Source organism: Acartia tonsa, chromosome 8, assembly GCF_053477335.1.
Source record: "Acartia tonsa isolate MP-2025a chromosome 8, ASM5347733v1, whole genome shotgun sequence".
In the NCBI taxonomy this organism is placed as follows: domain Eukaryota; kingdom Metazoa; phylum Arthropoda; class Copepoda; order Calanoida; family Acartiidae; genus Acartia; species Acartia tonsa.
Window position 1 is genome coordinate 23,423,353 of NC_137267.1, and position 16,343 is coordinate 23,439,695.

Sequence of the window (16,343 nt, forward strand, 5' to 3'; positions counted from 1 at the left end):
ATTGAAATATTATCTGGTATGATGTCAATAAAATGAATAAAGTTAATAAAAATATTTTTCTTATTCATTAATGTACAGTGTACACCTACATTGAATAATTTTTTTTATTACAAATTTGCAGTATTCATTTTTTCCGTTGTAATTTTAACGCCAACTAATAGGTGGGTGAGTTTAAAACTTTGTGTATTAATATGATTTCTAGTCCAAGTTCCCTCTCTGGCTTTAATCACTAATATTTCATAATAATCTTTGCAAATGAAAGTTTATGTTCACCTTATAATGTAGCTGGTCTTGGTTTTGAGAGGACTTTAGGGCCGACCACTGGATCAGGCATCCGCTCTCCGTCACGGCGCTCACCTTGGGTGCCAACTTCAAGGCCGGCGGAGGTGCGTAGCTGGTCCTAAAGGTGACCGGAGCTGAGCGCGGCCCTTGACCAGCCTCACTTGTGGCACTGATTCGGTAACGATATTCCTAAAACAATTAAAATGTAAAAATCAACATTTATATTAAGGTCATATAAAATTAAATGACAAGAAAAAATTTTTTAACTATGTTTGAATAAATAAATTTAATTTTTAACATTTCCATTATGAATTTTCCACGATTTTTTCCACGGATTTTCCCTGTGAAAAATAAACGGTTAGTTGTTTTGTTGAAACAACTCTAAATCCAGGATGTTCTTATTTCTCTTGTTATTTCTCTACGTCATGTTACATATCAAATGACGCAAATTTAACACAAGAATATAATGTGAACAAATATGGATTTTGTATTTTAAAGAATGAAAAAAACATGATTATGTCCATTAGAAGCAGAGTAATAGTATTAGGGGCTGTGATTCAACCAATTATTCCATTTGAAATTACCGAAAAATAGATATTATGTTAACTTAGAGTTGACGTAAAACTTTTTTTGATGTAGCTGAAGGGAAGTGGGAACGAAGAGGGAAATCGTTTTGGGGAAATTTCCACTTAGAATTGTTTGTCTGAATCACATTTCTTAGTCCCTGAAAATATTAGAAAAGTTCCTACCTGATTTTCTGCCAGCTTGGTGTGCTTGAATGAGACAGCTATCCCCGAGTACACGCTGTGCCATGTATTCCCTAAGTTCTCAGTCTCCAGTACGTAACTAGTCCCGGATAATAAATTTTTACTGCTTCCCTCGCCCCACTTAAGCTTCAACGTATTATGACTTGCACTGACACAGTCCAGACGTGGTGGCGCCGGCGGTAACGGTTTCGTCGCCGCCTTCAGGACCGTCGAAAACGACCCGCGTCCTTTGGCGTTGACCGCCTGAACGCGGATGTTGTAGGTTGTGTCTGGCTTCAGATTTTCGAGGCGTGCGCAACGCCGCGTCACAAAAAGCTCAGAGGGGGTCGGAGAGGGTGTTGAATTCTTCGTCGACTCCCGTTCGGTCCATTCTATCCGGTAGCCAGTGATGGGCTCACCGTTGGCCGACGGCTTCTTCCATTTGAAAGCTATGCATGTAGATGTGTTGATGTGGGTGTTGGTGATAAGTGTGTGGGGTGCGGAGGGCGTGGTGGCTGGCGTTGACACGGATATTGCGCAGGAGTACGGGGAACTCCCGGCGGAATTCATTGCACAGACCTGAAACAACAATCTTATGTAAAAAAAAATGCAAAATACTAACTCAAATTTTTATGTTCAAGACTTAAATTCAAGTATGAAAAAATAGCTTTTTCAGTTCCATCTCAATTATAAGTTTAAAGAATAACAATACATGACTACCTAGTAATATTATAATGACTACCCAGTAATATTATTGTACTCAAATTTATAAGTTTGAACTTGTTTTATATGTTGTATCCATAAGATTGCGAATGGGGAGAAATGTCAACACCTCCCTGTTGAAATCACAAAAATATGTTTCTTGTCTTATAATTATTAATGGAAATAATTTACCTTAAATTGATATTGAGATGCTGGGACCATGTCCCTCACATCCACCATCCTCTCCTCCCCAGAGTAGACCATCTTCCAGGACAAATCCTCCTCCGCCACCACGGGACTCTCAGCCCTGGGCTGTGCAGAGTCATTATCACAGAGCTCAGTCGCTGCACATGAGGATACTTTCATCTTTTTAGAGCCATCTTTGTTAGTGGTGCCGCTGTTGATGGTTTTGTTCTTCTTGGTTGGTTTTGTGGTGGTGACAGGAGCTGCCTCGCTCTCGTCCTCTGTTTCGTCCTGGAATTGGTCGCTGTACGAGGACTCGTCATCATATACATCTTCAATTACTTCATCTTCGTTTTCCTAAAAATATTAAAAATTAGAAATATGTCTCTAGGGGCACTTGAGGGAAGGGTGGGGTCGACTCTCTGCTTAATAATTTTATTTATTTTTGTTTGTGGGGGGGGGGGAGTAGGTTGTTACTTTTTCCAGGGGGGATTTCTTTTAAAGAGGGGAGAGGTTTCCTTCCTGTACTAGGTATTACCCTTAATAAATGGAAACAAAAACTACTTTTTTGCACAGTCTATGGCAAGAGTATCACAGTCCTTAGAGAACAAATTTAATAAATCATTTAATGATGTTTCTTGTATTTACTTTTGAATTCGTTCAATTCCAAAATAAATTCTGTTAGCTAGCATTTTTCTACTATTGCCTTCCAAACATCTAAAATCAATAAACCTACGAACATCCCCTTTGAATGCACTGCACACCCTTTATAAATAAGAAAAAGTGTAAAATTTTTACCTCCTCCTCATCAGTGAAGTCGCTGTCAGAATCTTCATCTGCAGCGGAGAGTGTTGTAGACGCTGCTAAACCCTCGCATACACATGCCATCTAAAATTATAAACTCCATTAGTTTAGTTTAAACAGAGATGGAGGGGACAATGGACTTTAGTTTAATCTATAGCCCATTGTCTAGTCCATAAAGATCTCTTAATTCTAATAGGAATTACTATCCGATGCACTTATTATTACAATTAGGAAGCTAAACTCTTATGATCAGAACCTGTGTATAATGTATATTGTATAACTTGCCGTCCAAGAATTTTAACTGAAACGTGGGTATTATAATTATGGTTATAATCTACCTTGATAAGTCAAAAACATAATTTAACCTAACCAAGACATATCTAATAACTATGTTGTATGTATACTTGGATGTAAAGATACATGGATATTATGACAGTGGATACATTTTCTTCAATTTAGGTTAAAATTTTCCGTATCATTCATTGGTCAATTCGTTAATCCAGTAGAAGGGAGGGATTGGGGAGATCGTTATTTTAGACAGCTACAAAGTACGCTTTAGTAGAAAACAAAATAATATTGTAAGATCTGAGTAATAATAAATCCATTCTACAAACTAACTCAGGAGGTTGCGATAAATTATTTGTACCTGTAACAAGTAACCAGTGATAATGGCACCATTGTTGATGGGTTGGTCCCAGGAGATGCTCACCAAAGTCCCGGACTTCACCACGGCCTTTGGCTCCCGGGGCTTGTCGGGGGGTCCAGCACCAGATATGGTTTCCAGGGGCTGCGACCAAACACCCTTGCCTGCACGGTTGTACGCGCGTACCTAAAAGAACGAAAAAAAATAAGTAACCAAGGGAAAGTGGATTACAAACAAAGTTTTATGCTTATTTTGTTCATGTTCGGTTAAATAAGGGCTAGGAATCCCCGCAAGGGTTAGGACATTAACGGTTTAATGAATCCAATTTTTTTAATTGTTATGAAAGGCCCGATTTTTAAAATTTCTCTTGGGAGGGTGGTGGTACCCTCCCCCAAAATAGTTAAAAACCTTCCCGGGACCTATGAGAATCTACCCTGTTAAGAAAACCCGATCGGTTCATCGGTTAGCGAGATACTTCGGTACAGACACACAGAAAACATCCTGTTACTTTAGTATAAGGATTGTACAGTAATGCGATAAAACTATATGACCAACAACTCAATGAACTTCTACCTAGTAATTAATACCAATTGAAAGAAAACAGTAAGGTGCATATTTATCAGATCCTCACATTGGCATTATAACTTTATAAGCAATACTGACAATTAATTTTAGAAACTATTCAAATAATAATAATACATCTAAAAAATTGTGTGGACGTGACATTTTTAAAAATTTCATTAGAAAAAGACATATAAAAAGAATTTGAGTGGGCTTATAAGCTTCTTTTATTTCAAGTAAACGTATTTAACAATTTTCTATATTATTATTCAGAGAAAGAGGGGACAATGGACCGTTTATTACACTAGTCTCCAAAGTTTTATAATATCCGTTTCTTATATTTGGGCTTAAAAACTTTGGAGACTTTAATGCATTTTGATTGGTTGATTATTAAGTTGAGTGTTCAAACGTTTCAACCACTAATAAAAATCTACAGAAGGGGTAATTTTAAGTTTCATCATTGGGTTTGAACATCAAATTATAGGCCATTGTCTTATCCCTTAAGATCCCTGATTATCATTGAATAATTGTGACATTTTCAAGCTACCAGAGACAGAAAGTTTGCACATAAAAGAACAAATGGGGAAGATTTAAAGAGGACATTAAAATACAAAATAGCATTTCCCAAACTTTTTCACTTATTTTTTTTTATAAACCAAAGAAATAATTTTGAATCAATTGAAATTTCCCTGAATCCCTATTATTTTAGCACATCCTATAGAATCAAGATCATATTTCCGCATCCGTATTTCAATAAAAAGTAAAAACAATAAATTTTTTCTCTTACGTTTTAATTATTATTGATTATAAATATAAAATATTTGAATATCAAATAACAGTTGATAATTAAAGATATGATTTTGATGGGTTGCATACATTTACGCAAATTTTTTTGTTTTCCTTTAATTACTCCTATATATTTACTCTGTTTTCTTAGCTGCTATTTATGATAGACATCTATGTATGTGCATTTCTTTCTTTCTATGACTTAGTCCATGGGTCTAACCATTATATTTGGTGCTCTTGGATGTTGTAATAATAAATCTATTAATATAGATGTTTATCCAGAAAACTACCTGGATCCCACTTTTTTTCGTCTGCTAGCAAATTGTTTTCTGCTTTTTTGTAGCGACTTCTCAACGCTATTGTGTGTTTTTTTTTCAGGACGCATTTGACAGTCGGCACAGGGTCCTCAGGAAGGAGACATACAGTTATATAACCCTTTCTCCCACTATTGTTTTACTCTAATGTTGTAATCATTATTACATATATAACACTATGCGCAAGGAATTATCTGCGGAAAAAAATGCACATCATGATTTTGATATTCGACACTTAATTTTATTGGCAAGGTTTAAAAATATCATCATTGTACTTTTACAATTTACATTATCATATCCTGCTTTGGAAATTTTTGGAAGATGTAAACAAATGATTAGTAATTGTGTGTATTTAAACAGGGGGAGGGGGGGGGGGCATAGGACTAAATAATCCTGCTTCTCAAAGTTCCCCAAAGACAAACAATCAGTGTCCAAACTTTTGCACCAATAATGAAATACGTAGGGGTATTTTTGTTTATTATAATTGGAGAATTATATCTAATACCGTTCATTTTCTTATCTGATATTTCCTACAAAAAAAAGTGCTAAAGGATTTATTTCTATCATATGGGTAATTTTGACCAAAGTGGGAAAAGAAATCTTCAACCCTATAAATGAAAAATGTACGAATAAAATCCTCTTGCTTAAAAAGAAATTTGTTTTGTGAAATGTCCAGCTGCGCTTTTGAGGTAAAGTCATTCTTGCCTAAAAACGCATATATGATAATGCACTTTTTCAAAGTAACAAGGATGCAAATAAAAGTAGCAAAGCTCATACATATAAAATACATTTACTAAATCAATAATAGACAATTACACGGCTAGAAAAAAATATTTTTTTATTCTTAACTAAATTCTTAAAGGAAGAAGAGAAAATCACAAAATCGCCCTTAAAATTCCTATTATCAGCATAACAGACAGACAGATGGAAGTATAGACTAGAGTCTTAATAATCATGTGGATGTTCACATTAAAGTTTATATTATCTTTAATAGCAGCCGAGAAAATCATGATTTCTTTCAAAAACAGACAGACGTTTGGATTTATAGAGTAACTTCACTCTGAATAAAAGTACAGCAAGAAAAAAATTCTGTATTATCGTGACTATATTAATCAAGAAATTGTCAGTTCTTAAAAAAAAATTAACTTCTTTTTATGCTGATTTGATATTACTTGGTAGGTAAGAGAGAGATTTATATTTAGAAATGATGTTTCTTTTTGTTTGACAGCGCACCTTTTTTACAGCCATTGTTCGTCTGTTCGTAAAAAGGGAAATAATAAGTGGATATAACTTCCTTTTAGATTAAATGATTTGAATTGTTACAAGAAGTAAAAACAAAAAAGGCATAACAAACTAATTTCATTATCTTATTCAGTGATTTATTGACAACATCTGCCACAAACATAAAATCTTACTATCATAATAGCCTTAACAATAACATACTTCATGTATGATTCTTTTAAATAACATTTTGTAATTGCTGCGCTACTTATAGACATAATTATCCTTTCCTTCATTAGCTCTTAACTTGGAATACGTCATAAGATTTTGATATAATGAGAATAATTTTCATGAATTGTTCTCTATTATTCTTTATTATTATTAACTCTTTTTTTTCCATTTTAATAAAAATATATAAGACTTCATTCTATCAAGTTATCAAGATTATTTTTATATTTATACTTTATGTAAGTCCCGTGGCATTATCTCTTGTATGAAAAAAGTTATTATCCGTGGGCCAAAACGAAAACGTGTTTTTTTTATGAATTTTTTAGGTGATATGGCAAGCCGGCCATTTTTTCGGTCATTTTTTCGCGGTTTTCGGCCCGCCACGCCCAAACGGTTTGAGATAATCTCACGGGACCTTTTGCCCAACCTAAGTCTGGTTATTGGTGAGGTTCATGAAAAAAAAATCTCAGATTTTAATCAATATCCATTTCTCTAAGCAAGATTTCAATTTTAGAAAATAATATTTTTGACATCTTAGTAATATTAAAATTATTTTTATTGTTTCTGTTATTTTTTACTACTGATCGACTAAATTTCAATATTGTCAGCATATGCAGTTAGGGAGAGCTATTGCAACAAAAGAAAAATTAGCTTGCCTAGAACTTTCCGCCAGTAAAAAATGACCGAGATAAATGAATGCATCAACAGTAGGTGGTATTCTATAAAAGCCGGTTTTACATACATAAAAATATACAATAAAAAAACTGCCAATTTGACTAATAGAAAACCTAGAGGCAAAATAAATTTTCTTTGGATAACATATTCCCAATAGCATATGCAATCTACATTATATAGGTAAAGGTCAGGTAAGGTTTTGCAAAGAAATGTTGTTATATGTGGTTTATATCAGAGAATACAGGGGGGGAAAGAACTAACATTTTTTATGCTGATAATTTTACACATACAATATAGGATTTAAGTGGAATAAAGTAGGTTTTTCAGGGAATCCTGTTACTTGTCTGTTCTACCTGATGGGTCACCCCCCCCCCCATATGAGACGTCCAAGTTTTTTATTTCAAGGGGAGTAAAATATAGATTTGAGGGGGGAGGGGTAATCAGATGAATTTTAAAACATTTTGATGGGGGTAAAATGAGTAGTTTGAAAGCTTGAGAGGGGGTAAAACTAAACACCACCCCTTTACCCTTAATCTTCGACTTCCATGCCCCCCCCCCCTCAAAGCTATAAAAATGAGTTCAGAGGTTTCCGAGACCTAATTTTACATAATTTTACATGTTTTTAACTGCCCGACGAAACCTACTAGGTTAACCCCCATCAATCTATGGACGAAGCCCAAAAAATGTGCGGAATTCCTTGATATATTGTATGAAGAATCTAGCTCCTGATGGCTAACAACAACAACAACAACATAATTTGATAATGGTTTATAATGCGTACTCCCTTTATTACTGAATTTTCTATATATTCAAATATAAATTCAACCAAATCAATTAGAATTCGGTTTTCTAATAAATAAGAATCTTGTACTGTGGTCAGTGGCGTGCGAAGCACTTTGTCTAGGGGGGGGCATTTTGAAGATTTTGTAAAATTTTGCCCCCCCCTAAATCAAAGTGCCCCGGGGGGGCACTTTGCTTTAGGGGGGGGCATTTTGATTATATATACTAATTTTAAATAAGGGCGTTTTAAGGGGTGTGATTATTTGATTATGGGCCTCCTAGTCCTTATCCCTTCTTCCCCATCCCTTCCCCCATCCCTATTTCCCATTTATATCCCCCACCTCTTCCCCCCCCCATCTCTTTCCCCCCCATCTCTTCTCCCCCATCCCTTCTCCCCACCCTGTAATGACTGAAGGGAAGGGAGCTAGAAAGCATCTTCGAAAAAATAGTACAGAAGATAAATTAACCTCCCCCCCCCCCCCCCCCTCCACCACAAAACATTTTTAATGGGTGGAAGGGGATGTTAAAAAATCTCAGCAGGAAGGATGAATAACCCCATTAAAAAAAATTTGGGGGGGGGGGGGGTGAGATAAAAACACTCATTTTGGAAAAAATTTACCAAAAATTAACCTAATATGAAAAAATGATATTAAATATTTCTTTATTGTTTGACAAGGATGACAATATCTTTAAGTAGCAAAGCACTTAGGGCGCGAAGCGCAAATTTTTTTCTTCAAATATGCAGGGAGGGAGGGGTTTTGGGCTATTTATTACACTAGTCCCCAATATTTCATAGCAGAAACCATTTGAAAGGGCGCGAAGCGCAAATTTTTTTCTTCAAATATGCAGGGAGGGAGGGGTTTTTGGGCTATTTATTACACTAGTCCCCAATATTTCATAGCAGAAACCATTTGGAAGGGCGCGAAGCGCAAATTTTTTTCTTCAAATATGCAGGGAGGGAAGGGTTTTTGGACTATTTATTACACTAGTCCCCAATATTTCATAGCAGAAACCATTTGGAAGGGCGCGAAGCGCAAATTTTTTTCTTCAAATATGCAGGGAGGGAGGGGTTTTGGGCTATTTATTACACTAGTCCCCAATATTTCATAGCAGAAACCATTTGGAAGGGCGCGAAGCACAAATTTTTTTCTTCAAATATGCAGGGAGGGAGGGGTTTTTGGGCTATTTATTACACTAGTCCCCAATATTTCATATAAATTTTTCTTATTCGTTGGCTCAACAACTTTGGGGACTTTAATGGAATTTTGATTGGTTGGTTAATTAAGTCGAGTTTCCATACATTTCATCCACTAATTGTAATCTATATAAGGGGTAATTTTGTGTATCATCATTGGGGATGTACAAAATTACTTTGGTAAAAAGTTTATATTATACAAAATAAAATACTTCCTTTAACCTGGTTTGTTATGCATGTTCAGTGAAAAATTATAACCTAATTTCTACACTAATTAAAAAATTTGGTAAGGTTAAATGAATTGTAACTGTCTGGTTGGCGCGAAGCGCCAAAATTTTTTTTGTGGAGTATTTCTTGATCTTTTTTTGGAAACTGGGATAGTTTTGCTTTTTGTAGAGTAGGGGGCAAAAAGGGGCATTTTTGTTGACCAGGGGGGGGCAAAATGGGGCATTTTTTAACATTTAGGGGGGGGGGGCAGGGGGGGCGGTCGCTAGGGGGGGGCAGGGGGGGGCGTTTTGGTCGCTAGGGGGGGGCGATTGCCCCAAATGCCCCCTTCGGTTCGCACGCCACTGACTGTGGTGTTTATTAAAAAAAAAGTAGAAAAATAAGCATTCTTGAATTTAGTAAGTTTGTAACACCTCTTTATTTTAAGTGATCGTATGACAATGGATTAAAGGAAATACTTAATTTCTTCAGTTCCATTAAATAGGTAGATAAAGAGTTTTTTTTTTATATGGCAGTTTTAAACAAACTCTGAATATGAAGATGTTGATGTTATGGCTTCTTTCTATCACACAACATATTTAAAATGCATTTTACAAACAAGAACATCTTCTATCCATAAGTTTTTCTCACGTATGGAGATGGAATAAGACTATATAGAGCAAGAATGTTTTGGCCGTAAAAATGGAATATAAAACCCAAATTGCTAACTGATGCTCATTCTTAGTATAGCAGGTATCTTCTTTAATCCACTATTGAGAAGGAATCCCATATTGAAAAGATTCATTCACTTTCTGGGACTGTATCTCATCCCTGTTTACATTATTGGTTGAAACGTTAGAACACTCAAATGAATGAACCAACCAATCAAAATTCACTGAAGTCCTCAAAGTTATTAAGCCAAAATTTTGGGGACCAGTGTAATAAACAGCCCCTTGTCCCCCTGGTACATAGCACATCACAATCCGACTAAAAACCTTACCTGGAACAGATAGGGCCTGCCGGGGAGAAGACTGGCTACAACACACTCTGTCTCCCTGCCCTTGTAAACGGTCCTGGTCATGTTGTCAGGCGCCGTCATGTCGATCTCGTACTCAGTGATGATTGCGCCCCCGTCGTAGGCGGGGGGATCCCACACCAACGCCAGCGCTGTCCCAACCAATTTGTTCTAGAAACAAAATTTCTTTATATTTTTTATTCACATTACATAGCCACAAAACCAAAATGTGCACTTGTAATGGCACAAAGTTTAAATGTAAAAATATCTATATTTACTCCTCTTAAAAGTGATTTAGTTTAAAGAAAGTAAAATTTTGGTAAATTGGATGATAAAAAACCTTCTTATTCCACAGGTATAAAATGGAGATTGGAAATGGTAATTCTACTTATTTCATCTACACCTAAAATTTCAAAAAGATAAAAATTTTACTATACAAACTATTATTAAACTTAAACACATTAGATAACAATAAGAAATTTAATAAATTAATTTTTACAACTTCGCAAAAATAGCCATTTGTTGCAAAATTCACTGAAATATTATTGTAGATGCCCCTAGTTTGAAATATATTTTTTAATCTAAAATATTCGTATCGAAGAAAATTTACTGTCGTTTGAATCTTTTGCTTTTTTGATGCTAAACAATTTTATTTAAAAATATTAAAGATTAGGGGGTTATGGGGGATCCACGACCGCCATGAGCGATTTTATCGATTATTACATGTTTGCATTTGTATGTCATCTGATATTTACATTATTTCTTATGTTGCAAACATTTAATTTTTAGTATGCAAATAATTTAAACATATTCATAAAATATTTTTGAATTAGAAGGGGATGCGACAAGGGATGAAAAAAATGTACCCTGCAATAATTATAAACAAAAATATCCCCCCCCCCCCCCAAAAAAAAACTAGGTTTTAAAACAGAAAACCTTTCTAGGTATGATTGAGATAAGGGCAAGAGAATAACAATATCTAAATAAATCATGCCCCCCATTCAAATGTTAGCTATTCTTGATTTAGTGATTTGTAAATTTTTCGAGGAAGATGTGGTTGTAGATTTATTTAAACACTATTGTCATTACCCTCTTTTGATAATATAAAGCTAAGATGAACAAAATAAAGATATAGGAAAAATATGTAGTAGGTAAAAATAATTTGGCTTTAAACTGCAACTTTAGCTATATATTGTCACCATGAAATCCGGGAAGCCTACCTTTGGTTTTTCCACCAGTTGTGGTGGGCTGGGAGGTCCAGGTACAACAGGATCTGTGTTGACAAAACAGGTTTCTGAATATTCACCAATGCCACCAGCTGATACACTGCACACACGCACCCTGACAAAATAAACATTTTTTATTAAGATAATCGGTGCTTTCCCTTAGAGTGCCTATCGAGCACTGATGAAATTTAATGAAGGAAATTGGGTATTTTTTCCCATTGACTAAGTTCCAATCCCTGCGGAGGAATTTAACCTAACCTTACCTAAGTAATAAAAAACAAACGAAAAACTAACCCTCCCTCTTATTTCCCGATCTATAATTTGATAGATACAAAATTTGTGTTAATGAAAGATGTGTTTTGACCCTTTTTAAAATTTTAAACTCCAAATTTAGACTTGCGCATAAATTGAATGCAAGTTGGTTGTTTTCTGACCTAATATTAGTTAAAAGGTTTGATTTGAACATTTTCAATAATAAAATTTTTTTTTAGTGTTGCAAGTCTCAAACGTTCAGGAGAAATAGAATATAAAAATATTTTTTTCCTGCTAATGAAATAGAAATAAAAGTAAATTAGCTAATTGGCCGGACACCTGAGCCGTAGGAAAGTGCAATTACTTTTTTTCTAACAAATTATCTGTAAGATAAGGACACGAGGATTTGCAATCATTTGGGGGACTTTTTTTAATTGGAAGTTTTATAAAGACAAGGATGAAAATGTCCAAACACAAAATGCTAGAACTAAGAACAGATACACTCATCAGACAACAAACGATTTGATTGCAAACCCATGCCATTAAGTTCTCAATAGAACCATTACACTTTTCCAGGCATTACCACTACTCTTACAATCATACCTGTAGGTTGTTCCCGGCTGTAGTTCATCAAACAGAAACTCTGTGGCGGGACCGCGGTAGACATTCTGCCAGCCGGCACCGCCGTCCATCTCCAGCTCGTAGCTGGTGATCGGGCTGCCGCCATCAAATTCCGGCGGATTCCAAATCACCTTGCAGCTAGTGGCGCGCACTTTACCCTTCACCTGGACAAAATTGAGATTATAAAACAGCACAGAGAGAGGGGACAATGAGCTGTTTATTAAACCAGTCCCTTAGGTTTTAAAATAATGTTTTCTTATTCGTTGCCTTATCAACTTTGGGGACTTTTACTGAATTCTAATTGGTTGGTTTATCAAGTTAGTGTTAAAAATTTTCAACCACTAATTTTAATCTACAGTAGGGGTAATTTTGTGTGTCATCATTGGGGCTTTACATCAATTTATCGGCCATTGTCTTATCCCTTTTAATCCCTGATAAAACCACCAGTTTCAGGAATAAATCACCAGAAGAAAACAAGTATTGCCCCCAACCCAAACTTATATGTTTTTAAAGGGTGGGTCATCAATTCCGTAATTATGTCTAATCAGAGCAAATTGCCCCTCCAAGTTGTGTTATTGCAAGGCACATAAATTGAGCCTAAGTAGTGTTTCTTTAGGTAAAATATCTTTTTTTTCGACTACGTAATATATTAAAGATAAAAGTAATAATACAATGTCAATTTGTTTACAATAACATCTAATTCATTGATTTATGTAAATAATCAAAATAATGCAAACATTAAAATGGGACAATTATATCCACAAGAAGTGCAGCAACAATAAACTAATAACTTTTAAGAAAATTTACTGTAATACTTCTTGAATTAAGATATAACTTTGCCTAACAAAACTTCCCAGTAAAGCAATTTTCTTAATATAGCGGACATATTTTTGTAGTAGGTGCACTGCATAAAGTGCGTAAGTATAGAAATTTGTTTGATTAAAGTTAAGTAAACTGTATAAATTATTATCTTTATGAAAGTTATAATAAAAATTTGTTACTAAGTAAAAAGTAAATCTTTTATAAGGTTATTAATAAGTTATTTAAAGGCAGCGTATAACAATGTGCAGGTAGATCATGCACTTTAAGCCGTTTGGCATAGGTTACTATAATTTGGAGATTATCGATCCTAGAAACATTTTACCGTGAACTGCACCTGATCCAAACAACCTGCTAGCATACCTGTGGTTTATTTGGGGGGTCGGGTATACCAGGTTTAGTTGAATATGACACGTGTTGGGAATACGCCGAGGCTCCCATCTCGTTATGAGCTCGTAACTTGAACCTGAATATAATACAAATTGTTGAATTATCATTTTTAACGAATGTAAGTAATTATAATATTTAAGCAGAGATACAATAGAAATATTTATATAAGAATTTTTCAGTAAGGCTATGAATCCTATTCTTCATTTTCGCTGGAATAAAACCGGTTCTAAGCCCCACTGAAAACGATGTTTAGTCTCATATTAAAGAAAGTGTTCCACGAAAAATAAAATAAAAATCATAAAATTAAAACCAGTTTGCTTGGCTCAGGGTTGCGGGGCCAACACAATTGGAATCAATTCTATAATTTTTTGTTTTACCATACGCGAAAAGCTGTCAATAATACTGTGTGATAAATAGCTATTAACTAACTTCTTCTAAAAATTCTCCCCTAGTTTATGCCAATTTTAATATGGGACCAAAGAAATAACCGATCTTTATTTAAACGTCCCAAGGCATATTTGATGAATATCAAGTTAAAATTTATCCAACTAAGGAAGAAATAATACTTTATTTTTAGACATTAAGTTTTTTTTACCTTAACTTTCATACTTTTAAGATTGAGATTCCTTAAACGAATATGACCCAATCTTAGAGTTCTCTAATAATCCTGTGCATGTTTTTTTTATTGTGTGTGTGTGTATGTTCTTGCATGTATTTCTCAATAATTCCAATCTATTTTTATCCTTCAATATTAACAAAGTTAAAATATTTCTTTACTTATCAATCTCCCACTATAAGTTTGCCCCATTCATGCCTCCCAATAACATTAAATTCCCCCCCCCCCCCCAAAAAAAAAGTGTTTTTGTAAAATTGCAAAATAATTCTCCAAAGAGCGGCAAGTACAATTGTACATGCATACTTTTGTACAATGTTGCAGATAATATGTTTTGTACTATTTTGGTCATACAAATAGTGTTCTTTTCCCTTTATGAATGCTAGGTTAAGCTATTTTACTCTCATTATTGTTTTACTGTTTTGTAGGTGAACTTTTTTTTCTCTTACTACGGGTGCAACTTGAAGCGAGGTTTTTCTCTGTGTTTACGTAATAACCATTCATTTTCTATATATAACTTGTACATTCATAGAAAAATGTAGAATATACAATGAAATGTAAAGAGAAATAGATATTTTTTCGAAAGAGTTTTAAATACAAGATAAATTTTCCAATTTTAATATTTAATAAGAGAAACTCCAATTAAACTAAACAAAATTTCCCCTGTGGTGGTAGGATAACTTTATCCCAACAAATTTAAGCTATAAAAAAGCTACTCTCATCCATCTCCGATTCTACCAAAATATTTTGTTCTATGGTAATGAATGAATACTCTACAAGTGAACAATGACATTAAGAGAGGTTTACACGGTGTCAGCGCATTTACCGGATTTTTAGCAGCAAAGCTACCATATAAATTGTGTATATTTGTATTTCTGACGGTGAAACGTCAATTAATGCAAAAAGTAACTGCGACAATTCAAAATTTCTCATGCGGAAAAACACAGTAAGTTCCTTTTTACCTACTCAAAATAATGTTAGCCTGTTATGGCTGCGCCAAATGTGGACATATTTAACATTGTCCTTGTTTTGTCTTTAATGGTTAATGTTGTCAATTAATGACTCAATGAATCATAGACTCTGCTTTCATCATAACATTGGCCAAAAACAAACGATACCTAATAGATCCTGCCATGAATGTTGTCGGGTTTACGTCAGTGCCAAAATGCGTCATAATAGAGACGGTAAAATGGTAACACATTAACATGGACAATTAGGGACTGCAAAACTAAAGTCGTGCAATTAAAGGGTTTCAACTCACCTGTAGCTTGTGTTTTGACCTAGCTCTTTGACTGTGTACTCTGTATCTGTTCCATGATACTGGGCCAGGAAACCAAAGCCGGTATCAGGATCCTAAAACGACATCAGGATTAATTCAAGTAGGTCATCTGTCATAATTAAGATGTAACAAAAATAGATGGAGTTAGAACGTCAAAGCCTTCTTTTTTTGAGGAGGAGGGGGGGGGGGGGGGTAAAAACTAATAATATTTTAAGAATTCCCTCAGCACCAACAATTTTTTTCTTATTTTTTTAGGTGTGGGGAATGGGGGGGATGTTATTACTCCTCCCTGGACGTTCTTGCGCAAAGCTTTCGGACTTTCTATGGAGGAACTAATCCCTATACGACGTGATAGTCAACACAACAAATTGTTAATTGTTGTTATCAAAGTTTTAAAAATGGCATAGGATGAGAATAAGGGATCTAATTATTCCTCAAGTAAATCTTACTAAACTAAAAAATACATTCTAGACCTAAGAAAGGCGTTTGACGATACACCAATGGATTTGCTTTACAATATTCATATTTTCAAAATAACAATTTTTTCTTATGTTTAAAATCTTAATGAAACTAGAAAAGACTTACCTCCATCTGAAGGGTAAACTCATCGTCGCAAGGGCGCTTCGACCAGAGCAGGTGGATCGACGAGTCGGTCACCTCGCCCAACTTGGGTGGTTGGGGCTGTGAGGGTGGGCTTCCCTGGGTCGCGTAGTTGATCATTTCACTGTACGGAGAGTTACCCAATTCGTTCACCGCCATTAACCTAAACAAAAGACACTAAAAATAACAATATTTAGGATATGA

At 34.9% G+C, this 16,343-nt stretch overlaps 1 protein-coding gene across 11 annotated transcripts in view; it reads right to left on the reverse strand.

Moving 5' to 3' along the window:
• The window catches only part of LOC145326276 (fibronectin type-III domain-containing protein 3A-like), an 83,322-nt gene that overhangs the window by 5,778 nt on the left and 61,201 nt on the right, over positions 1–16,343 (reverse strand). For all 11 annotated transcript variants that reach the window (XR_013881817.1, XR_013881815.1, XR_013881818.1 and 8 more), the window contains exons 15-25: positions 16,125–16,302; positions 15,522–15,613; positions 13,621–13,723; positions 12,421–12,602; positions 11,560–11,680; positions 10,325–10,510; positions 3,364–3,546; positions 2,712–2,801; positions 1,923–2,270; positions 1,032–1,607; positions 274–471 (exon numbers count right to left, since the gene is read on the reverse strand). Coding sequence is in view for 2 of the 11 variants with exons in the window: in XM_080169491.1 (XP_080025617.1) it covers positions 274–471; positions 1,032–1,607; positions 1,923–2,270; positions 2,712–2,801; positions 3,364–3,546; positions 10,325–10,510; positions 11,560–11,680; positions 12,421–12,602; positions 13,621–13,723; positions 15,522–15,613; positions 16,125–16,302 (2,257 nt within the window). In the remaining 9 variants the exon portion in view is untranslated. The remainder of the gene's footprint in view (positions 1–273; positions 472–1,031; positions 1,608–1,922; positions 2,271–2,711; positions 2,802–3,363; positions 3,547–10,324; positions 10,511–11,559; positions 11,681–12,420; positions 12,603–13,620; positions 13,724–15,521; positions 15,614–16,124; positions 16,303–16,343) is intronic.